This window comes from Oryzias latipes, chromosome 20 (genome assembly GCF_053564925.1).
Source record: "Oryzias latipes strain Hd-rR chromosome 20, Olatipes_Hd-rR_3.1".
In the NCBI taxonomy this organism is placed as follows: domain Eukaryota; kingdom Metazoa; phylum Chordata; class Actinopteri; order Beloniformes; family Adrianichthyidae; genus Oryzias; species Oryzias latipes.
The window spans coordinates 20,097,035-20,119,856 of NC_136256.1; the positions used below are offsets into that span (position 1 = coordinate 20,097,035).

Below are 22,822 nucleotides of genomic sequence, written 5' to 3' on the forward strand. Positions count from 1 at the left end.
AACCCACTCCAATTAAAATGTTTCTATTTGCGGTTTTTAACATGTTGTTGTGGCTTATTTTTATGACGGAGGGCATGCATAAAGAAAATTAAGCCCAAAATTGCATTTTTGAGTATTTTTTTTATTGAAATTGTTGGGAATCAGGAGCTTTGAACTTTGAAAAAGTGTCATTTGTGACATACAAAAGCCACAAGCTGTGAGACCTAGTGGGACTTGAAGACTTTTTCTTGTACTTATTAATGTAAACAATGTCTTTATACCATAGACTTATGTCTTAATTGGGTTGAATTTAAAGATAAATATCGTTTATTAAAATTATACTCGTAGGAGATATTCTAGTTTTGCAGAACTGAAGTAATCTTATAAAAACAATACATTTTTGGGAGTCTTCTCCAGCTATTTTAATGGAGTTCTCAGTGGGGAGAACTCTCCTTTTAATGATAATAGAGTATTTTTGTGATTGTTCTAATATAGATTGGTCCAAAACAGCATTGACTTAGTTTAACATTAGCTGTGGTTGCTTTGAATATTAGCTGATCCTTTAATGTCCCAACAATCAAAGCATCAAATAAATCATTTTGGTAGTAACAGCAGAACACATCGTGGTAGTTGTCCTCCACAGAAGCAGCAGAAATTGTTGTCTGAGCTCTGCAAACACAGTTGGATTATGTTTTCGCCCGGGGAGAAGAATTATTACTACATTGTTTTAGTAGAGTGAGCTACTCTTTGGATTCAATCAGTCTCACCTTGGCTTTCTCATTAATGTATGTGTAAACAATGAGTCCTCCCCTGGCAGCCAAAGCAGATTCAGATTGAATGCTTACCAGAGGAAAGCAGCTCTGCTCTGTGATTACTGAGCTGTTTCAGGAGCAGCTGTCGCTTTACACTCTTGCATTACAAGCAACACTCAGTGAAAGATGCTGCTCGCAGAAACTTTCATCAAATACACTTTTTCCTCTTTTCATTTTAGATTGGAAAAAAATCGAAACAATTATTCATTGAAATAATGTATTTTTTGACAACATTGGTAATAAACTCTGACCATAAATCCATAAACACGTCTCATTTGACCTAATCCTCCAGGAAACTGCAGTTCTCCTTCATTTGCTTCATGGCGTGGAGACGCAGAGCTCAAACCAGAGTACCGAGCAGCCGGAGGAACTAAAGAACCGGATGAGCCAAACACTACAGAGAGAACTCATCAGCTTCTTCAACACCCTGCTGCTCAGACTGTCGCACACCACTGACAGGTATCGGAGTGCTAGAATCGTAGCTTTTAACACATTTAAAATCAAAACATGTATTTTTTCCTTTTTAACTGTTATTTACAAGTCAAATTATTTCCACTTGTACTCTGTTAAAGATCTTTTTATTTGATAGAAATTCATTTCTAGCCTTGCATCGTGTAATCTGTCTGATCTTCTCTATCGACACCCCTCTGCCGGGATCACATGTTGACCACATGTTTCCTGTTAGTGGTCCTCGGCTTTAGAACAAGCTCCACCCCCTGATTACACAGCCTCTACCATTCTTAGCTTTTACAGTTTTTCATTTAAGCTTTTCATTTTACTACTAAGTGATAAAAATGAACCCCTATGTGTGGGTAATGGTGTTTTATTTGTTTAGGTTTTGTCAAATTACTTTGATTCAGCATTTTATTTCTGATCTCTTTATAGTTCTTTGGAGCCCTTTGAGCAACATTGCCTGTATTTAAAGGGCTAAATAAATACATTTGCATTTAAAAAAGGCGATAAAACTACAGACACATTCTTCACAATGATCATTTTGCTCACGAATTCCCTTCTCTGATCTGCTGTGTAGCCTCCCAACATCTGAGCTGCTGCTTTTTAACTTTACGACTTATAAGGACTTGTCTAAGGCTAATGCATCCCAGTAAAAACCTGCATACTTTTTTCAGAGTTGAAGGGCATTGTGGGTAAAATCCACAGATTTATGCAAAATATTTCTTAGAGGTCACTTTTTTTTGGTGCAAATCTGTGGAGGTTTTTTAATCAGAATTTTATTATCTGATCCAATCTTTTCATTTTATATAAAATTAACAGACTAATACTGTTTGTCAAAAACCCTTTTTTTCCCTCAAAATCGTCACACGTTTCTGCCTTTGTTGGTTTGATTTGCTTGTTTTCTCGCTGTGGCCTTTCCCGTCCATCCAGGTTGTGTTTGGCGTCAGCCGGCCTCTTCAAAAGCCAACTGGCGGTCCGCTTGCTGCAGAGCCTGCGGGTGTCCGATGCCCCACGTTTCTATGGCCTTCCCAGCCTGGAGAGGACACTGCAGGGCATGGTCAGCCTGACTGCCCAACCTGGCTGGAGCTCCCACTGCCCTGACCTGGAGCCCAGCTCCCTCTGCTCCAAGTATCTCAGTGGATTATTAGAGGTTTGTGTTTCTGCAGCAACTTGTGTTTTAGTAAGTCTTGTCTGTGTGTGTGTGTGTGTGTGTGCACACACATATGCTCTGGCGTTGACTAAATTCACGCCAGCCTTTTTTACGAGCTATGAAAGTGCCTACAGGAAGGAGGAAAAGAGAAAAGGGTTCTTTCTTAGGAATTAATTAAAATTCTGCAAAATGAAGTTACATGACAGACATTAAGTAAAAAGATCTCATTGATTATTGATGCCACACCCCGAGAATAGTGATGAGATTTATCAACCTTGCTGTTCCATCTGTTCAGCTGTGCAGCGGTCCATAAAACAATAGCCTAACACAGAGTAGACAAGCTTTTACAGCAGTCGTCAGCACAGAGCTGTCCAAACACTTGTTTTTTCTTTGAGAATGAAGACCCATGTGGATTCCACTATCTTGTTTACACAGCGCAGACCTCTTTTTCCCTTTTCTTTTTTCCGCTGGAAACCCTTTACTGACATTAAATAGAAATGAATGGAGATTGGCATTTAATTTGCTGCTATGTCTCTTGGCCGCCTCCGTCTACCTGGTTACTGAAAGATAGCAAACCTTCGCCCTCTTAAACCCCCAAACTCGGCTCTCACGCGACTCTCCTGGCAGTCCGGGGCCCAAAAGCTCGGCTGGCCTTTAGCTCGTCTCTATTCATCTGCTCTTCTGTGCGGCCTCATTCTGATGGCACGCAAAAACAAAGTAATTAGTCTCTCGGCTGTATTTAGGTTTAATTTGACTGCAGTGTCCTGCAAGGACTTAGTTTGCTTTTATCTTTTATGAGGAAGCATTTTTACTCGGCTGACATTTCTTATTGTTTTTTTTTTTTTCTTTATTTTCTTAGATGAATTACAGACCAGACAGGAAATTCCAGGCTCTCCTGCTATTAAACCTAAATATGCATTGATTCACGCCATTTCCTGTCATTTTCACAGGTTATCTCCTCCTTTTATGTTGAGTGGGGCGGTAACTCGCTGTCTTTCATGGGAAAAGGTGTAACCAAGAATGCTGTCATCTGCTTGCTGCATCTATCCCACGAGATGATGACTGAAAACAAAGAGAAGGCAAACACAAATGCATTTTGTACTCTTTCAGAAGCTCTCCAGATTGGACGCGGACTTCACTTTTGTTCTGTATTTGCTCTCCTTCAGGACTCGATTCCTCTGTGGTATTTGGGAAGTGAGCGGACGACTGAGGATGCTGGAGCCTCTCCGCTGGGATTGGCCTGGCTAATTCCACTCTGGGTGGACCGAGATCAAGAGGTACAGAGAGCCGCTAGCTTCTGCTCTTGAATTTAAAAAGAATTCTGTTATTTGCTTTTACTTTCCAATTAAAAACTTTTATAAACTTCTATCTAACTTCTATAAACTAACTATCTGGGTGAGCGGCTGCTACACCCTCCTGACTTTCCCTTCTGCCACTTTGTAAATGGTGGCTTTCCTGTTGGTTTGATCTCCATAGCAACCATTTTATGTTTTTGTCGCTTGAGGTAGACGAACAGATTCACATAATTTTTAGAAGAATCAGCCTTAGCCAGGGATTCGTGCATTAAGTTTTCGCAATATTCCTGTAACAAATGTCTGAGCTACTTTGCAAGCTCTCCATGCTAATGCCATTAAAAATCTACAACTTCTAAACCCGACATTTTTTACCAAATAACTTCCTAATGATGCTCGAGGGGTTAGGAGGCGATAAATTAAAATCCCTAGGAGGAGATTCAATTTGTAACTGGTTAACAAAGATGATTATTTTTCAAGATACAGCCTCTTCCTGAGGTCAAAGGTCAACAAAACTTCAGTAGTGGATGTAGACTTAGCCTAGTGGCGTGTGTGTGAAATTTTGTGAAGATCCCTCAAACAAGTGGTTTTTTGGTTTTTTTTGCCCCGTATTGTGCGAAAATGTGAAAATTACCAAATTTCACACTTTACCATAAGACCACAGAGCCCTAGGTCCTGTGCTATATTAACTTCTAAGCTTCTCTCGGGTATTCCCAACATGTGTTGTGTTTTCATTTGTGGAGTATAATTTTTTTTAGCCCTATGAGACATTTTAGCCTGGTGCGTGCACATTTGGGTGAGTTTTTCGATTAGTGGTAGAGGTGACATTATTTTTCTCAGAGATGCAGTAAGAAGGAAGAATTGCAAAAACAATACGGTCCTTGCAGTCCAGAACTGCAGCGGGCAATAATAATCAGCATTAGCAACACACATGCTGTCTTTAATTGACGCAGTGACATCTTTAAACCTCCTATCAAACACGCACATCTTTCCCCGACAGGTGAGGTTTGCCAGTTTGGGTTTAGGAGCTGCTCTGTCCTCTGTGGCCAGTGGATGCCAGGCTCTGTGTCGCAGCTGTCAGAACATCAGCGGCGGTCTGTGGGGCACGCTGCTCAACATCCTCCTGGACCAGCAGGAGACCAGCATGGTCCGCAGAGAGGTACTGTGCTAAAACTACAACTCAGCTTTGTGAGTGAACGTTGCAATTCACACACCTGTCATGTGCTTCACATGTGCGAATATGACAAGGAAACAAAGTGAAGGTAAATATGTGTTACTAACTGTCACTGGTGGAGTAAAGCATCCGATCAGTCAGAGGCTGGATGCATGCGTTACCAGTTAAACACAGGCAGATGGCGCTGTTGCAGATCAAGTTCAAGAGAGCTTCATGTGTCTCTGTCTTTCTTTCATCCCTCTCTGTGTGGTTTGCGTCCAGGCTGCATTTATCTTGCAGAACTTGCTGGTGATGCCCATGCCTGCCAACGCAGAGGAGGCCAAGAACTCACACTGGCAGGTCAGCAGATCCGCCAGCCTTTTTAAAAAGCCTTTACAGGCTGTTAACTTTTTTTGTGTGTGTGTTGTTTTTCTCTCTCCACCTCTTTCCACTCCCCAGTCCCTCTCGCCTCATACTGAGAGAGAAAAGTCTTGTTGAGTTGAGAGCAGAAGCGTTGCTGGCTTGCAGCCGCACTGGTGGTGCAGGAAAACAGCTCTCACTTTCACTTTAATTAAGCTTCCCTGTCAAAACACCAAATGAATCCTAAATTAGAAAGCAGTTACTCTGAGACTGGAGATGATTTTAGACGTTTCTAATAAATATAATATACAACAAGCTTGTGCTGAACAAGAGGTGTTCAAAATAAAAGGGGAATAGCTATAAACAGCAAAATATAAAACTATTGGTTTATCAACGACATTTAATGCAACTTTTAAAATGGTTGCATCATTTTTTTCCTCCTTTCTTGTTCAGAATGTTTACTAACCGAGTGTTCATTTGCACATCTGCTTTATGTCTCTTTTCTTCTTGTCCAGCACCCATGTGTTCACGATGAAGTGTCCGGTATCTCTCTGGTGGGTCTTCCCGCTCTGCAGGCTCTGCTCCACCACTGTCAGTACTTCCAAAATGTCGCTTTTTCTGCCACCACTTGTTACCGGGGCAGACACACTTTTCACCTTCCCCCTTGTTTTGACGAGCCCAGTGGGCCCGGTCTAAAGAGTGACGTGTCAGGTGGTAAGCTCTGATTTATTTAGAGTTTCCCTGGTTTCTTTAATGATTTATTATAACTTTGTATGTTGCTGCTGTGTTTATTTAGATTCTGAAAGTTCTTTATGGTTTTGGAGATGTGACCCCCCCACCGACTCGAGAAGACCTTCCAGCTCTCTGTCTACCTTCAGCACTGTGGTCAGCAAAGTATTGTTTATTATTTTACCAGTAGCTTTCACAGATGTAGAGTCAATATGGCAGAAGGTTCTGGTATTTGGGCAATTTTTCCCATTTTTCCTTCATGTTAGAAGACTAAAAGATAAATGTAGGCAAAAAAAAAAAAAACTGGAATATGGCCAGAGTTGGAGGAAAACACTGTAACTGGAATAAAATGTATCGGGAACTATTTTCAAATTATTTTCAGTGGTCTTTATATTATGATTATGGTGTTTTTAGACAAAATCAAAAAACCTGTGTCGTCATCCAGGACATATTTCCTGCAGAGCGGCAGTAGCTCATCAGAAATTTGCCTCTGAGTTATGGGTGGGACTGTTGGCATGGAGTAAGACAACTGCTTTTTTTTTTTGTTTGCTTCTGATTCACAGCAATTTGAATAAAGAAATACTCTTTTTCATTCATTTTCAATTCCGTTTTGTCCCTTTTGGGGTCATGGGATAGGTGGCCTATAGGTATAGATGGGCAGTTTTAAGCTTAATTTTCTTTATAAATTTTCTCCATTATCAAAAAAATGTCACAAGAACATGAAAAAAAATGTTATTCGGAGTAGGCCTTTAAAGAGAACTGTCTTGTTTTTTCAGATTTTCTTTGTCAGTGCAGATGCCAGGTTAAAAAAATGGAAATGTATAAAAACAAGTTTTGTTTACGGTCTTAATATGAGGGTGTGGCTTAGCTTTTTTTTATGTGAGAGCTAGTCTAAGTCAAGTTTACAAAATGCCATTATGTTGTAACTTATAAAACCCTTTTATTTCCAGTGAATTTCAATCAAATGAATGTTTATTGTCTCCAATCATCCATTACAGATAAAAGGTTCAGGGTCCCACACTCCTAACATTTCCTCTGCTGTAAGCATCGCTGATGAACCTCCTGCCTGCAGACTGACGGCTCAAGGTACTACAGAAAAAAATTAATTGTTTTTTTTTTTGGTACATCTGAAAAACATTGAACTGCTCTGACAAATTAGAAACATTAGTGCTTTTAACACCACAAACAAGAGGGTTTTTTTTGTCTCTTAACTATTGTTGTGTCTCGTAGGCCAGAGTGATACAGACACAAGCAACTCAGTGACCTCACAGGAATCCCAGCTGTCAGCCGTGGAAGCCACCCTCATTGTTACCCCTGACCTTCTGACGGCGCACTGTGGGGTTCTGACCAATCTGCTGGCCATCCTGCCAGATTTCGTCCTCACCGCCATCAGACAGAACCAGCTCCTCCACCTGTTAGCCAAGTGAGAAACAATATGATTGGTCCGTGGCAGTGTCCCGCTCTGCTGCCGCTCTATCATGTTTTATTTCTAGAATAACTTGAGTTATGTTACATGTTCTCATGAAATGACTCATCATTTTCCTTATCAGTCTGGTGGATGTTGGACTTATAGAGAAGTGCCTGACTGAACTGAGGATGCCGAATGTCCTTCCTGGACAGCGGGAAGACATAAAGACCCAGGTGAAAACAAAATGCTAATAGGAGCACTATTATAAGGATTTTTTTCTTCCTATTAATCCTGTGAAATTGTCTTGGTGCGATGCAGTGACAGTTTGAGTGCAGCATTGGGGGTTTTCAGGGCACCTTTAAATGTCATCTTAGGTGAAATACTTCAGCAGGAAACTCTGGTTTTATTCGTTCTCTGATTTCAGCAATAACCGTTTTGTTTTTCCTTGTCTTTTCAGTTGGTGACTGCTCTTCAGTTCCTCTCTGGATTTTCCAAACTCCTGCAGTTGTGCATCCTTGCAGACAAAGAGCTGATTGGCCAGATGGAGGTCATGAAACAGCTGTTATCTGCTTTAGTGGCTGTTCTCATGCTGGATGTGAAAGGATTAGGTCAGAGCCAAATAATGCAGAAAAATTCAAAATGGACGTTTTATTCAGTCATTTTACTTTGTTCCCCACGGTGCGATCTTTTTGTGGCTTTGTGGTTCCAGTGTCAGACTTTGTGACTCAGTCTTTACTTCCTTAGATGCAGGTATTCGGCTTGTGGTTTGTGCGTGCTGGCATGACGTCTTCACACTCCTAACAGCTCTGCTGAAGAGGAACGGCTCTGCAATACACCCATCTGTCTCTGCTGCTCTGGCGAGACGCTGGCGCTCATTTGCAGGTACACTCAGGCTCCACTCAGAAACAGACAATAGTAACTACTAATATGACTCATTTTTCTGACATTTTACCACCTATGATGTTGGTGAATTTGTCTTTTTTTTTTTTTTACATTATTCTTCAGATTGTTGAGATTTTTGGGACTTTTTCCTCCTAAACGTCTGTGTTCTCTTTTTCTAGTCATTTTGAAAAACCTTTTTAGCCCAAACCACTAACCCCCCACCACCGAACTTGACAGAATTTGTTTAATCTTTAACATTTTTTTTAATAGCCCTTTGATGCCTGGTGACTTAAATATGCATTAAACCACTTCGCTTCCCCTTGAAAACAAAAACACGAGTGATTCTTTTTTTTGTCTTTTTTAATAGCTGGTAATAAAGTCAGACTTCACAGGGTTAAAAATTAAGGCTTGCAATGATCAAATTTTTAATTTTTAATGTTTTTACCCAAGAACTCACTGTTTGGATTGTATTCTGCAGGAACATTATCAGAGTGCATGAATGAGAAGTATGCAGACCACCATCTCCACACAGTGGCTCTGCAGTTCCTTTCTACAGTTTTCACAGAAGAGACGAACCGCCGCACTGAAGCAATCCCAAACTCTGAACACAGCTCCCCGCTGTCAGATATCTTAAATGGACCTCTGGCCAACCAGCTGTGTGAGTCGTTACTACAGGTAGGTGGCAGTGGGGGGGGGTCTCCAATGCTCACGAGGGTCTCTTCAGTCATCGGCTGTGTTTTTTGTTACCACTTCAGCATTTAATAATCAGCATCGTTAAAACAGATCTACAGTCGCGCTTAATTGACTAATATCACTGATCTTTCAAATGTACAAACAGTTTTGATAGAAAAACAAAAAATACATTTCTTTTATCTTTATGTTGAAGAAAAAAATAGCGTTTTTTTTCCCCACTGCGCCCCCTGCTGGTTCATCACTGCGGTGATCAAAAATCCCACACAGTCACAGCTCGACGTCCTGGTAAAAAAAGAGTTTAAAAAAAAAAAGGCTGGAAGAAGCCACCAACTTTCAGATGGGATTTCCTTTGGACGGGCAAGACAAAATCATCTTAATGTTCACAAAGAAAATAAAAAGACTGTCCCTACTGTGAAACACAGAGGAGGGGCGAGTCATTGTCTGCACCTGCTACGGTGTGTTTGGCTCAGGGTGTCTGGAACCTGTTCAGAGTTGAATGAAATCTCTGGGTGATCAATGTGAAGCTAACTGCTTCACAGGAAGCTTGGTCCCAGCTGCAGGTCATGGGTCCTCCCAACAGGATAATGACCCAAATTACAAAGATAAACCACCAAAGAATGGCTCAGAGAAAAACAGTAGTCTATTCTGAAGCGTTCTAATGAACCCTGAGTTTGCTCAGGGACCTATAAAATGCCATCTGCAAAAGATACTGAAGCAGTTCCCTGTTGACCGGTGCAGACGTCCCAATAAAAGTTCCAGAAATTGTCTGAATGCAGGGATTTCCTCAAAAGGTTATGCAATGAAATATGAAGGACACCGTCGTATTTGTTTAGGCCTGTTTCATTCATTTCTTTTACTATTTAATGATTCTTTTGAACTACGTTATTGGTAAGAGGGGAACGTTGTTAATTCATGAGCCTCCAATTAGGACTGAAGTGCATTGGAACGGTCACCTTTTCCTCTTTTGATTGTTGACCTCAGAGCTTTGAGAAGCGGAGCCTTCGGGACCCTTTGAAGAAGCTGACTGGTCGCGCCCTGATGACACTGCTCACCTGCAGTCCCTCTGCCCAAAATTTTGCCTCCAAAGGTATTTCCCCAATTTCTAGGCTCGACATCAACTGTTCTCACCATTTTCCTTTAAACAGTAACAAAAATGTGTGTATCTTTTTAACTAAATCAACCATTATCCCCAAGTTAATGCCAACAATTTCACCAGTTTATCCAAATTGTCCAATTACATCTCATTTGTGTCGTAGCTGGTTTGATTGACAGCTGTGTAGAGCAGCTGAAGCAGAGTTATTCCCAACTGGAATCCGTCCGACCTGGCAAGGTGTCCCTCCATAAAAAGGTAGGCATAGTCTGGCTGGAAACTTTTCATCTCAGCATGTCTGTGCTCACTGAGAGCCTTTCTTTGCCTCTTGGATAGAAAAAAATAAAAAACTGATTCCACATGAAAAAGTTTTTGAATAAACATTAGAAAAAATGCTTTGCACTATTCAGCAGAAAGTTCTCCTTCTTCTCCCTCCAGGTCTTTAATGAGAGCTGCAAAGCTTGTTTTTAGTCTGAGACATTTCAGTATTTTTTTCTCTTTGTTTTGGGTTTCCATCCTATCAGGAAGCGGTCTATTTAAAGGAAGTGAAGCTGACTGTGGAGATCCTGCGGAGTGCACTTTACTGCAATGATGAAAGCAAAGTGAGCTTCTCTAACTAATTCTTTTCTAGTGGAAGCACAGATTTCAGTGCTTCGATCGCATGGTGCTTTTATCGTTGCACCTTTCATAGTTTTATTTGTCAAATGTCATCACAAAAAATTCTGTTATGTTGAGTTGTTTTCTTATACACTCTGGGAGTTTCATTTTGACTAAAGGATTTTTTCTTTGGTCCTCGTAAGGTTGTTTTTACGTCCTCCTCAATGTTTGTGCATTGGTTATTTGACCTTCTGTCGTTAATCTGTTGTTTATCTGTGTGTGTGTGTAGACGGCCGCCACAGACGCTCGCCTGTCTCAGGCCGTGCATGGTCTCTGGCCTTGGCTCCTGCTGGATGACCCCACCATGGAAGCAGCACTGGAGGCTTTGTGTGTCTATACAGCCAACTGCACAACAGGTCTGCAGGCTCGTCTCTCTGCTGTCAGACTCCACGTCTGTCTGCGTTTGTTTGTGCGCCCTTTGTGCCTGTCCATCGCCCCGGTCTGCTGTTTGCAATCTGACTAAGTCATACGCGCCGCACTGAGAGTCCCATTGTGCGCTCCAGTGACAACTGAATAACTCAGGCTATAAGACCAGTGCCTGGTTGCTCACCAGTCACAATGGGTGCAGTGTTGGGACGTTTTATTATTAGAGGAGGATGGGGGTGGTCCTCTTATGTCTTGTATGCGTGTAGTTCAAGACCAGTGGGGGGGGGAAAAGAACATCTCTGTCTTGGATTCTTGTTTTCTTGTCTTTAAATGTCACCCTACTCCGTTATGTTCTTGTTTGAGCATCATGTCCACAAATATGTCTTCCTAAGACGTGTCAAATTAGCAGAAAGACGAGCTTCAAAGAGGTGCTATTGTTGTATACCAGCTTTGCAGTCTGTGTGACACTGATCACCAGTGAAGAATAAGAAGAGCCAGTATTTCTGCTGGTGTGTGGCTGGAGCTCCACTTGATTGGCATCAGTTTCTCAGCAGGGGGCATGTAAACACTGGAGCGGAGTCACGCACGGCATTTCCCTAAAGGTTATCTGAACGGCAGCTTGTGTTCAGTCTGCATGCAGTCAGGCTTACTATTACACCATCCGCCCTCAGGCTAGCATGCAGCCTCCCGAGAGTCCCACATTTCTACTGGCTCTTTCATCTCCGGCCTGCCAACTTCATCCATTGTTAGCTCTGCTACTTCCAGTCCGTTGGTGCTTTCCAACTTTGCCACAAATCATTTTCACAAACATTCGTAATGGACTCCCAGACCTGTAAAACAATAAAAACGTGTATGAATTGTCTGCAATCCCTGTGCAGTTGTAGAATATTTCACACATAAAGCATGATTCAACTTCTTCTTTTCTCCAATTTATATTTATGAACAATAATTATTCATACGACCTACTCAGATGTTAGTGCACTATGATATTTCTGTCAGATATTAGTCTTTAATTTATTGAAGACAGTACTTAATAAAATGCAGCTGTAGCCTGAAGCCGGGAAAGAAGATAATACTTTGCTTCACATCATCAAACATTCAGTTTAAAGTAAAGTGGAGATTTAAACAGAGTAACCTGTCATGGAGGTTTTAGGAGGCTCTGATCTGATCTGAGCACACATTCTCTCGTAAAATGGACGTTCCACACATTTTTAACCCGGCTTTTACCAGACAGTGTTCATGAAACCACATGCAGCCGCGCGGAGATGCTTTTACGACGGCGGCAGACAGACGTGCAGCAGACGGACGCAGCTTTATTTTTGTTAGCCACCTCTCAGCTAAACAAAAAGAAAAGTCTATTTTATGACATTTTTGAAGGGTTCTGTAGAGGACAATACTTACTGAAAAGCTTTTTTCTTCTGTTTATGTTTTTACGTATTCCATTTATTATACCAAAGCAGCTGTTTTATAGTTTTATCTTTTTTTATGGCAGCCTTTAAAGCACCAGGAAAATCAGGATGTGTTTAGAAAATGTTGTTAGTGTAACATTTAAGCATTTTTCTTTAATGCTCACTGATACATTTGTACATTTGACTTAGATGCTGATATTAAAAATAGGTATCAAATAATTTCCTTTAATATTATCTGGCAATATTCTTTTTTTTGAAGGAAGCAATTATTAAATGTAGCTATAAAGATCCGGTTCTTGATGAAATTCTGATAAAAAAAAAATCAAAGTTTTGTCATATTTAAATCACTAAATGATTCCAAACTCTCTGATAACATTTTGATGAACATATTTATTTGTTACAAGAAATATTTGGAGTAATACTTTCAATAGATAAAAGCTGAATGTTCATGAAAAATTTGACATGTTTTGCCTGTGTGATTTGCTTTTCCGTGTTCTCCCAGCATGCAGTGCTCTCTGTGGCAGCGGCCCCGGTGTAGTGCCAGGTGTCAAAGGCTCCTCCTCTTCCTCCAACAGCTCTCTGATGCACAGCGTCATGAAGCTGACCTCGCTCTCCTCAAACGGTCCCATCCAGAACCTCGCTTTCTTTCTCCTCGCTAACCTGGTTGCGTCACGTGACTGCAGAGGCATCCTGCAGAAGGTAGCTGGATAAAAATAATCCACCCCATTAAAAAACAAGAATAAAATGAAATGCAGACTTTGAAAGTATGTAAATAGAAAGGATCTGTTTTTCTGTCATATTGCTAATGCTCCTTTTCCTCATGTTTTTGTGATCTCAGAATAATTTCCTTCAGGTTTTCCTGTCCGTGCCGGTGCCAAAGGCTCCTGGTGTAAAGGCCACGCCAGCAGGCGGGAGTGGGAGCCTCTTGGGTTTGTGGTTGAGACTGCTGGTCAGCCTCTCGTCTGCTGAAGACGGCCAGCAGAGCATCCTGAAGGTGACTGGAAGCCTGGAAATGCTGGCAGACCTGGCAACGCATCGCCGACACGCTCTGCTCATCCTCCACAACCTCTGCTTCTGCTCTGCAAACAAGTCACATGTCCTCACCAGTGGTATGAAACTGACGTTTGTGTCAAACGGGTTTGTTTTAAATTCCCACTTAGATCATCTTTTGTGTTATTTTAAAAGTATGTGATAGCCAAAAAACGTCATTTTCTGCAGAGCGGCAGGAGTTCATTGGAAGTTCAGCTTTGAGTTGTGGGTGTGACTGTTGGGATGAAATAACCCCGCCCCCACTTCCCGTCATCCATCTGTTTACACGCTCTCCCGCTAGCTTACAGCCCCTCATAACCCTAGCCTAACATTACCGGTGTGACAGAAATGACGAGCACTATCGCAGCTGTTCAGTTTTGAGTCAGATGTCAGCTCGGACGAGGAAATCAGAGACATACACAGATCTAGATAGTAGTTTCTACGTCACAGCTACAATCTTTTTCTAACTGCTTTTTTTTTCATCTGCTTCTGATTCACAACAATTTGAATAAAGAAATAGTAAGAAATGCAATTTTAAGATGAATTTTTCTCATATATGTCCCCCTCCATCAGAAAAATGGCACAAGAACATGTTAAAACACCCAAAACCCAAACGGGTGATTGATTTGAACTGGGATTCTCCGCTCATTTGATAGATTCTGTGTTGATTGGATTATGTGAGTTCTTTGTCAAATAGAGCTCAGTCTGACTTTCTGCTTGCAACAATTCTGAGTCTCTTTTTATCTGTTAAACAACGTAATGCTCCAAACCAGAAATGAGTTGAAAGACCGACTAAACTCACAAACCTTAAAGCGCTTCCCAAATGTCCCAATAAAGCAGGTTTCAATAGAAAGTCAACTTTTCACATTTATTCCACATCCTTAGACACATATATTTATTCTAAATGATCGGGAAGAAGAGTTTAGTCTGGTCGCTTGTGTCAGTCTAAGAAGTGAGACTGAAATGAACTAATTGTGTTTTTTTCAGCAACATGGAATCACTGAATGAGAGGTTTGATTTGTTACCGTGTGGGCAGGAAGCATGCTTTCAGAGCACAGTGAGTGGGTGGGTTGGTGGGGTTGCAGGGCTGGATGAGGGTGTTCAGGTGGAGAGAGAATGCTGAGGTTTTATATTTACAGGAAACCAGACATGTGAAGAGTCACCAAGCATGGGGGTTAGGAGCCTTCAGATGTTTTGACTTGGTGATTCATATCATCATATAGACTCTAAGACACAGAAAGAAGTTTTTGTTTTCAAAAGAAAGTGTGCTGTATAAATGAATTCTCTAACATTCAGCATACAAACTCTGAAGCTGCGTTCACATCGCCCTGGGCAACGTGAGTTCAAACGGCCACTTCCAATAAAAAGTCTACGTAAACATGCATATGCGCTCATTTCAGGCTTCTGAGTTTGACATTTTGCACCAAACCTCTTCTAACTGTAGGTGATGGACAAGCGCTAGTAAACAATAGAAAAATGAAAAAAAATAAAAATAAACACTCCCTGCTTGTTTAGTGTGAACACTGGGTAGCTTGGTGGCGGCTGGGTCGCTCGGTTGGTAAGGTAGAAGGCTACCACGCAGGAATCCAGGGCTTGATTCCCAGAGGGGAATAAACAATGGGACTGGGGGCAATTACCATATTAATAGCGATCAATTAACATCACTCAGTGGGGGCCCTTGGGCAACACCCTTAACGCTATGGCTGGAAAAGTGCAGATAAATCCAATCCATTATTATTATTTTTATTGAAACCCTCATTCAAGAACCTGCGTTTGAAGGGTTCTCAAAGGCGCTCTCACCTGCCCGGTGGGTCCATAACTTTAAATGAACAGTTAGCCATTGATCTGTCTTGAATATTGATCTTTAAACTTCATTGCACCATTCTGTTTTCAGTGTTAAAATCCTAGATACTTTATGGGTTAAAAAGAGAAAATGACAAACCACACTGAAAGAAAGCAGCTGTAGTTCTTGCTTCTTTATTGTTGTTGTTCTTTAATAGGCTGTGGTCAGCAGATGTGTAGAAAAGCCAAAAAAAAGTTGTTAGCTTGTAAATAAGTCAACTCGAGCTTAACAAGAGTATCAGACGTTCAAGCAGAGCAGCTAAATAATTACAACAACTCCTAATCTCTGATGCAGACTAGAATCCGTGTTGTGTTTGGACGGAAGCGTCCAAAATGCTCATCCCTTTTACTGGCTGAAAGATGCGGTGCACGTGCTGCAGGTGTGCACAGATGAAAAACACGAGGGGAAAGAAAAGACAGGAAGCGGCTTAGACTACAAACAGTGTATGTCGTCGGCGTCCCCCCACAGTACAGCACGCATGCAGGTGGGAGATGTAGCCGTCATGGTGTGGAAACTGTTAAGTGTCAGTATTTACTGTTTCCTGTGGAAAAGCCGAGACCTTTTTCGATGGTTTTACTTTGACAACAACTTTCAGCCGAAATGAGGATGTCGGTGAGAAAGGGGCGACAAACCAGTGTGACTCACAGCTGTGAAAGTGTTAGCCAGATTAGAGTTAGAAAGACTTTTTCCCAAAATCAGATCATGGGGACTTCATCTCCAATGACATTTTGTATTAGGCCTCTAATATAGATGTATATTTAAGCTTGCACTGTCTTGTTATTGAATTGACTCCATTAAATTGTGGTCTTTGTTTCAGATAAAGCTGTGAACGTCCTGCTGTCCTGCCTGGACAGTAAAGATATAGAAGCTCGCTGCATTGGAGCATCTGCACTGTGGGCTTTACTACACAACAACCAGAGGGTGCGCGACAGCTTAAATCTGTGGGAAAATACTTTTACTAGCTAGTTTTTTTAGTGACTGCTGGTCTCAGAAGTTAAAGATAGACTTGATTAGAATCCCTTTTTTACAGCAAAGAATATTCCTAAAAGTGACATTTTTGTTGTTGGGCTTTAAAAGGCAAAGACTTCCCTCAAGTGTCCAACTGTTCGGTTGAAAATCGAGGAGGCCCACGCCATCTCTAAGAAAGGTTTGTTTTTATCACCTCAATAAAAGAATATCCTCACATTTGAATATCTGAAATAAAAAAATGTCCTGCTTTTCTGATTTTTAGATGCAGAAGCCAAACCTGAAGCGTTCAGACTCCACCTGCTGAAGTGCCTGGAAAACCTTTCTCAGTTACTTAAAAACTGAATATATTTATAGATCTCACTTTTTTATGCTGTTGTGTGTCTGTATAATCTATTTTTAGTTAATAAAAGTATTTTAACTATCTGTGTTTGCTTTATTTCTTTTCGACTTTCTCTGAAAGCAAAATTGTATTTTAAAAAATAAAGAAAACTGTGATTCTGACCCTATGTGGTCAAAAAGTTCATAGGGAACACTACATAATAAACCATAAAATGTCATTTTAGTTGAACGTTTATTCATATAAACATTTACAAAACGCATCAAGAGATATTACTGTTATTTAAGTTTCACATTCGTTTTCAGTGCTGCCGTAAAAAAAACAACAACTGGGTAACAGGAGGGTAACCATGAGGAGAAACCCGCTATCTCTAGTGGTTTTAGCCACAGAGTGAGGAGGAAGAGCAGCTCGGGTGCCTCTTCACTCGTCTCATCAATGCAGCTTTCATTCTCTCTCGGCGGGTCAAAATGGAAGCTGTACAAAAGGACCGCTGGTACTTGCTGGTACTCCTCTTTCTGACTTTTATCAAAGGTATGCAGATGAAATATGTACTTTTTCTTTTCCTATCTTCTTGTCCAAGTGTTTTTAATGAACAGGATGCCATTTATCAGTTATTTTAACAAAGGTTTCGAGTGTTTCATCATCAGATGGCTTAATTTAGGAATACATTGGTTCAATAGCAGGAACGTTTTTTTCCTTTTTTTGGTCAGAATTTAAGAAGAAAAAAACATGGCACCTGCTGTAACAGTTTATGTAAGCGGTTTCTGTGAGCCGTCTTTCAGTTACTTAAGTGTTATTAGTCAAGGGTGAGCCTCACTGTTGAACCCAGTGCCAATCAAAGATATTCCTTTTTGTAATTTAAATTCACGGGACTTGTTTAAGGTTTTATTCTGGTAACATTTTATAATAAGGTACCTTTTATTAATGTTAATATGTAAGTAATCATTGTTTAACCATTAAATAGCGTGTTAACAGACACTTTTATGCATTACTAAGTGTACTATTTAATTTATTAGTTAGCAGTTAACTAATGTTTATTATTCAACCCTAATGAATGTATAGCAAAGCATTAATAAAAGTTTCCCTAAGCAATTGCATAGTGTTATGTGTGCATTGACAGCACATTAGTTAACAGATGTGATGGTTGTTTGTTTGGAGCTCTTATTTTGAAATCATCTTTTTTTTTTCTTCTGTCAAAATGAATTATTTTACTCTTGATTTTTCGCTGGCTGTAATAAAGTTTTATTGTATGCCACGCATTTCTGTCCAGCTGCTCTGCTGCAGAGAGAGGTCGAGGCGGTCCGGCTGGAGGAGGGGATGGTGCTCAGCTGCTTGTGTCCATGGAAGGGGAACCTCAGCATGGTGTCTTGGACAAAAAAGCACGAGAACAATCCGGTGGCTGTATTCCATCCGGAGTTTGGCAAGTCCTTCTCCCACCGCTACAGAGACAGAGTGGAGTTCCTGAGGACCGCGCCTCTGGACGGAAGTATTTCCATAAAGAACGTCACTCATCAGGACATTGGGAACTACCAGTGTTCGGTCCAGACGTTCCCTCAGGGACCCTGGACCACAGACATTCAGGTGGAGGATTTAGGTAAATAGTCTAGATCTATGTAAAAATGCATCACCTGACCAATCCGTGACTCCAAGACTGAAACTGATACTGCTTCCTCCTGTTCAGATGAGCCTCCAAGTTTCAACATCACAGATCTCGCTCTCCCAGAGGAGGCTGTGACAGTCGCACAACTGGTAGAAGAGGAGAACAACAACCTGACCATCAGGTGTATTCACCCACACAATGTAACCATCATCAACCAGGTGATTCTGGAGAGGAAGCTGCATGAGCAACTCTGGACCATTATTGGTGTCTGCAAGCAAGTGGACGGAGGCCTGCTGAGCGAGGACTACTCCGACAGAGGCAGAGTGGACTGCGCCGACAGCCTGGAAGTCAGCCTGCACCTCACTGGTATTGCACAGGAAGACGGTGGTTTCTATCGCTGTACCTTCAATACAGATGTGGGTGTGCGGACCTACACCATACAGCTCAGTGTTTCCCCTCAAGGTACAACAAAAACACACATTTCAAGGCATCACCTTTTTTTCTCTCTTTCAGCTGAAGAGACGCAAAAAGCACTTAAAAATAACCCTAAGCTGTTTTTATTGAATTTTAAATGATTATTGTTCATCTGAGCTTTAAGTTCGACAATTGAAATGGACATTAAATTGTTTTTTTTCACAAGAAATCCATATTTCTGATCTTTTAATTCACTTAGTTGGCAGATTTGCTCTAAATTCAATGGTTTCATTCTATCATCAGGTGGATTCAGCTTGAAATTATACATGATGTACGTTTACATCGGGGCTGGAGCTTCTGCAGTTCTTCTCCTCATCATCATTCTCATACTGGCGATGAAGCGCAGGTAAGAACCAAACCCGACGGCTGGAAGATGCAGATGAAATCCCAAAAGACTCTTCTTGGAGGTTAGCCATGAAGACAAGAGGCTGAACGTTGATCAGCATCAGTGGTGCATCCAGAAATGTTTCATAGGAGTCACCCAAATGGTGCTTTAATGAGCCTTAATAAACATTCTTAAATAATAAACATTATTTCTTGTGTAAAGAATAAATTCAGAGAATATATTTTTCACATGTAGACAAAATACAATAAAAACGCATATTATTAATCTGTTTAGATTAAGCTGTAAGTAAGAGGATTTCCAAATATAGGAAGAATAAAGAAAAAAAAACTTAATTCAATGTTAATTGATTTGGCCTCTTAATTTTATTATTTGTGCCATTTTTACAGAAATGGGGAAACTGCATGATTTTCATCTCTGTAGCCAGAAGCCAGGTGTTGGTCACTGCTTTGCTACTGCATGAGAAACAAAGCAAAAGTTAAATAAATGTATGCTCTCAGATTTTTTTGGGACCATGCAGTGATCCAGAAAATTGTCTTTGTCATTCTCTGTGTTCTGTTGTTCATGCTGAAGCCATTGCAGACAATAAAGGCTAGAAGTAGAGCCTTTAAAATGACACTTCTCTCCCCTAACCACAGTCATAAATAAGTCTGTGCGTCACACAAACCTCAGCCTTAACCAAAAAAACAAATTATAACGTTATTTTGCAGGGGCATAGCATTGGTTCAACTTTTTTCATTAAAATCAGTACTTAGCGGCTGGGTAGCTCGGTTGGTAAGGTGGGAAGCTACCACGCAGGAAACCAGGGTTCGATTCCCGGAGGGGAATGAGCAATGGTACTGGGGGCAATTACCATATCAATGGCGAGCAGTAAACATCACCCAGTGAGGGTCCTTAGGCAAGACCCTTAACGCTACTGCCTCCCGAGCGCGGTTTTGGCTGCAGCTCACCGCTCCCCAAGGGGATGGGTCAAATGCGGAGAAAGAATTTCCCTTCGTGGGATAAAATACAGTGTATAAAAAAAAAAAAAAAAAATAATGATAAAATAAAAAAAATAAAGTATTGTATTGAAATACTTTATCTGACATCTTTTCAATGCATTTAAATTGAAAGGAAGTGATATTGATAAATTCCTATTAGCATAATCTTTTAAAATCCTAAATTAGGCTGCAATTTTCTACAGGACCCTGGACATTCAAAGAAACAGAAATGAATGTTCCCTCAAATTTGTATTTTGTAGCCACAAAAAAAGCCTTTTTTAAGCATTTTGTATGACAAATTAGTATTTTCTTGGCAAACATTGGCATCTTGTGTGCACAAATTAGTTTTCTGTAGGTAAAAATTTTTTTGATGACAAATTAGCATTTTATTTAATTGCATTTATTATTTATTCTGGGCACAAATTTGTATTTTACGGGCAAAACGTAGTATTTTATTAAAAACACAAATAAGCATTTTGTGTGCACAAATTGGTATCTTCAATTTCTACAACTAATTTATGCTACTTTTTCTTTAAACTAAAATAATAATAAGATACCAATTTGTGGCCATGAAATATTCAATTGTGGCCTCAAATTGCTCATTCGAGTGCACAAAAATCGAATGCGTCGCCCCAATTTATTAATTTGAGGGAACAATCTTTAACTTTTTTTAAGATTGCTCCATCGTTTCTTGTTTTTTCTTGACTTTTTAGCAAACTGCATTTCATTTGCTCATGACTGCCCCTACAGGTCTAAATGAGAACTGCAAACACACATCTAACCCAACAGTTAAAATTGGTGTGTGCCCTCGTTGTTCAGCTTTCGGCTTGTCCCGTTTAGGGGTCGCCACAGCAAAGTCCTCCAGCTCCCTGAGTGTATTCCACAAAATTATCATTCGTTTAAAAAAAAGTTATGCTGTGACACTTATAGCATTTATAAAGTAGAATGGACTGGAATAGAAACATTAACAGGGTTTCAAAGGGTTAAAAAAAAGACCTCATAAGACATGATGTAGGATAGATTATGGTGCACGCAAGCTTAAAACGAACAGAAATGTCACATTCACACGCTTGAAAAAAGCAGGCGCATGCACAAAACCAAACAAGATGAATCCGCTGCATCACCTCTGCTTCTTTGTGTCATTGTCTTCACAGAAAGCAAAGCAAACGGGTGGAGTATAGAGTCAAACTGCACCCGTCTCAGAGACAGGTGAGCGTGGGTTTGTTCATTCTGTCCTCCCTCGTCTTTACACTTGACACTTTCAAAGCTATTCCTTCCCTTCTCATCAGATACACACTTAACCGCAAAGCTTTCACCCTTCACAGTTAATCTCCTGCGTCCCATCATGCAGTAATCCACCAGCATCCATGTTTGCTGTTTTAACAAACGACCAGCTGTGCAGTTCGGATGTGCTTGTTAAAATGCTGACACTTGTCCAGATCGAACCATCTGCTTTTCCTCCTAACCATGTGTGTTTTCTCAAACCCTTAATTAACACCGAATGTGTCCTCACAGCCCAACATCTATGAGAACGTCTGTGTGCACCACCGGACCAAAAAGAAGCCCAGGCAGTTGAGAAACAATCCGGTCTATGCCAACCTGCAGGCCGTGCGCTCGCTCCAAAGCAGGCGTCAGAACAGACCCTTGTAGAGAAGGCGAGAAGGTGCTTGCTGCCTTCCACGGCTGTTCAGCCACATCGCATCCGAGCGGGAGCAAACGCAGGCAAGCAGAGGTTAGGACTTCTCCAATCAGATCCAGGCAGAGGATTGGAAGGAGCTAACAAGCTCTGCAAGCCCACAGGGTTGTTTGGGACCGGCCTCGCTCTGCCTAATTCAACGTGGTATGTGATTAACTGTTGAGGAAACGTTTGTTGTTTTTGGCACAACAGTGCTCAACAGTGAGCGCCGCGCAGAGGAGGAAACAAAAGCCCGTGTTATCATTCCTTTCACTCCTCTAACTCTCCAGTAAAACCATTGACAAAAGCCTGTGTAATTGTCCTCTTCTCCCTCGCATCCTTCCTGGTTTCCATTCAAACCTTGACAATAGTGTCTAATCATCTAACTGAAAAAGAAAAAAGGAGAAGCAGTCGCTCAGGAATGGATTACATTCAAACTCCTGCCCCCCCAGTGGGGTTTCTTGTCTAGGATGACTGCTTTCTGTGTGAAATCTAAACTCTAATTAGCAAAAATCCTGGGCTGCAGCTTCTTGTGCTCTGTGGATTGAAGTGAAAAGTCTGTTTGTGATGATTTGTTTTCCGGTCTTTTTTTTTGCAAAGAAGTATTTAAGGTTTGTGTAATCTCATTCATTTATCTCCGTAGAAGTGGAGGCAGTGGCACAGACAGTAATGGAAATGCGCTGTAATCTGAGGACACAGGTAGAAATGTGGAGCATGATGGGACATTAATGTGGAACCACACGTTTTGAACGTTTATTTTCTTCTTCCTGTTCACGAGGAAACTGCAGAAGCCTCACGTCTGACTGAAATGATGATTGTGATTCTGTACTTGTGATCACAAAAAGTGGAACTGATGTGTCTGGCTGTTGACGACTCCTTGTGGCAAAAAGGAAAACAGTTTTGACCAACAACTGGGTGAATTTTCTACTGGGGAAAACATATTTAAAAGAAGCTAAAATTCCTCAAATATTGGTCTGAAAAATGTCTTACTGTTAATTAAAAAAAAATGTTTGTGCTTTTTTATCTATTTTATTTCAAATGAAAATGAAATTAAAACCTATTTCAAACTATAGTTCCCCTGCATACTTGTCTCTTTCAACATCCAATCTTTTTTTCTTTTTTGCATTTAATTCAATAAT

The 22,822-nt window shown here is 40.8% G+C and overlaps 2 protein-coding genes across 7 annotated transcripts in view; both read left to right on the forward strand.

Moving 5' to 3' along the window:
- The window catches only part of rttn (rotatin), a 30,879-nt gene extending 14,182 nt beyond the window's left edge, over positions 1-16,697 (forward strand). For 3 of the 5 annotated variants that reach the window (XM_078938754.1, XM_078938755.1, XM_078938757.1), the window contains exons 27-49: positions 1,084-1,250; positions 2,175-2,394; positions 3,345-3,473; positions 3,561-3,671; positions 4,687-4,845; positions 5,122-5,199; positions 5,715-5,913; positions 5,996-6,084; positions 6,927-7,014; positions 7,159-7,351; positions 7,479-7,569; positions 7,794-7,944; positions 8,081-8,218; positions 8,697-8,893; positions 9,893-9,998; positions 10,168-10,259; positions 10,526-10,603; positions 10,888-11,014; positions 12,936-13,132; positions 13,272-13,542; positions 16,123-16,226; positions 16,383-16,452; positions 16,537-16,697. In XM_078938754.1, coding sequence (XP_078794880.1) covers positions 1,084-1,250; positions 2,175-2,394; positions 3,345-3,473; positions 3,561-3,671; positions 4,687-4,845; positions 5,122-5,199; positions 5,715-5,913; positions 5,996-6,084; positions 6,927-7,014; positions 7,159-7,351; positions 7,479-7,569; positions 7,794-7,944; positions 8,081-8,218; positions 8,697-8,893; positions 9,893-9,998; positions 10,168-10,259; positions 10,526-10,603; positions 10,888-11,014; positions 12,936-13,132; positions 13,272-13,542; positions 16,123-16,226; positions 16,383-16,452; positions 16,537-16,616 — 3,135 coding nt within the window. In that variant the 3' untranslated portion in view covers positions 16,617-16,697. Of the gene's footprint in view, positions 1-1,083; positions 1,251-2,174; positions 2,395-3,344; positions 3,474-3,560; positions 3,672-4,686; positions 4,846-5,121; positions 5,200-5,714; positions 5,914-5,995; positions 6,085-6,926; positions 7,015-7,158; positions 7,352-7,478; positions 7,570-7,793; positions 7,945-8,080; positions 8,219-8,696; positions 8,894-9,892; positions 9,999-10,167; positions 10,260-10,525; positions 10,604-10,887; positions 11,015-12,935; positions 13,133-13,271; positions 13,543-16,122; positions 16,227-16,382; positions 16,453-16,536 lie in introns of those variants that run through there. The other 2 variants (XM_078938756.1, XM_078938758.1) reach the window with 2 other exon arrangements.
- Positions 16,698-16,978: 281 nt separating this feature from the next.
- Positions 16,979-22,755, forward strand: cd226 (CD226 molecule). 2 transcript variants are annotated; one of them, XM_004081248.5, is made up of 6 exons: positions 16,979-17,142; positions 17,882-18,205; positions 18,293-18,673; positions 18,929-19,031; positions 21,163-21,217; positions 21,524-22,755. In XM_004081248.5, the coding sequence occupies exons 1-6, from the start codon at positions 17,079-17,081 to the stop codon at positions 21,656-21,658; spliced, it is 1,062 nt and encodes a 353-aa protein (XP_004081296.1). In that variant the 5' UTR covers positions 16,979-17,078; the 3' UTR covers positions 21,659-22,755. The 2 variants fall into 2 exon arrangements, with proteins under 2 accessions (XP_004081296.1, XP_011487173.1); XM_011488871.4 differs by having other exon boundaries at positions 22,327-22,755.
- The last annotated feature ends 67 nt before the right edge of the window (positions 22,756-22,822 follow it).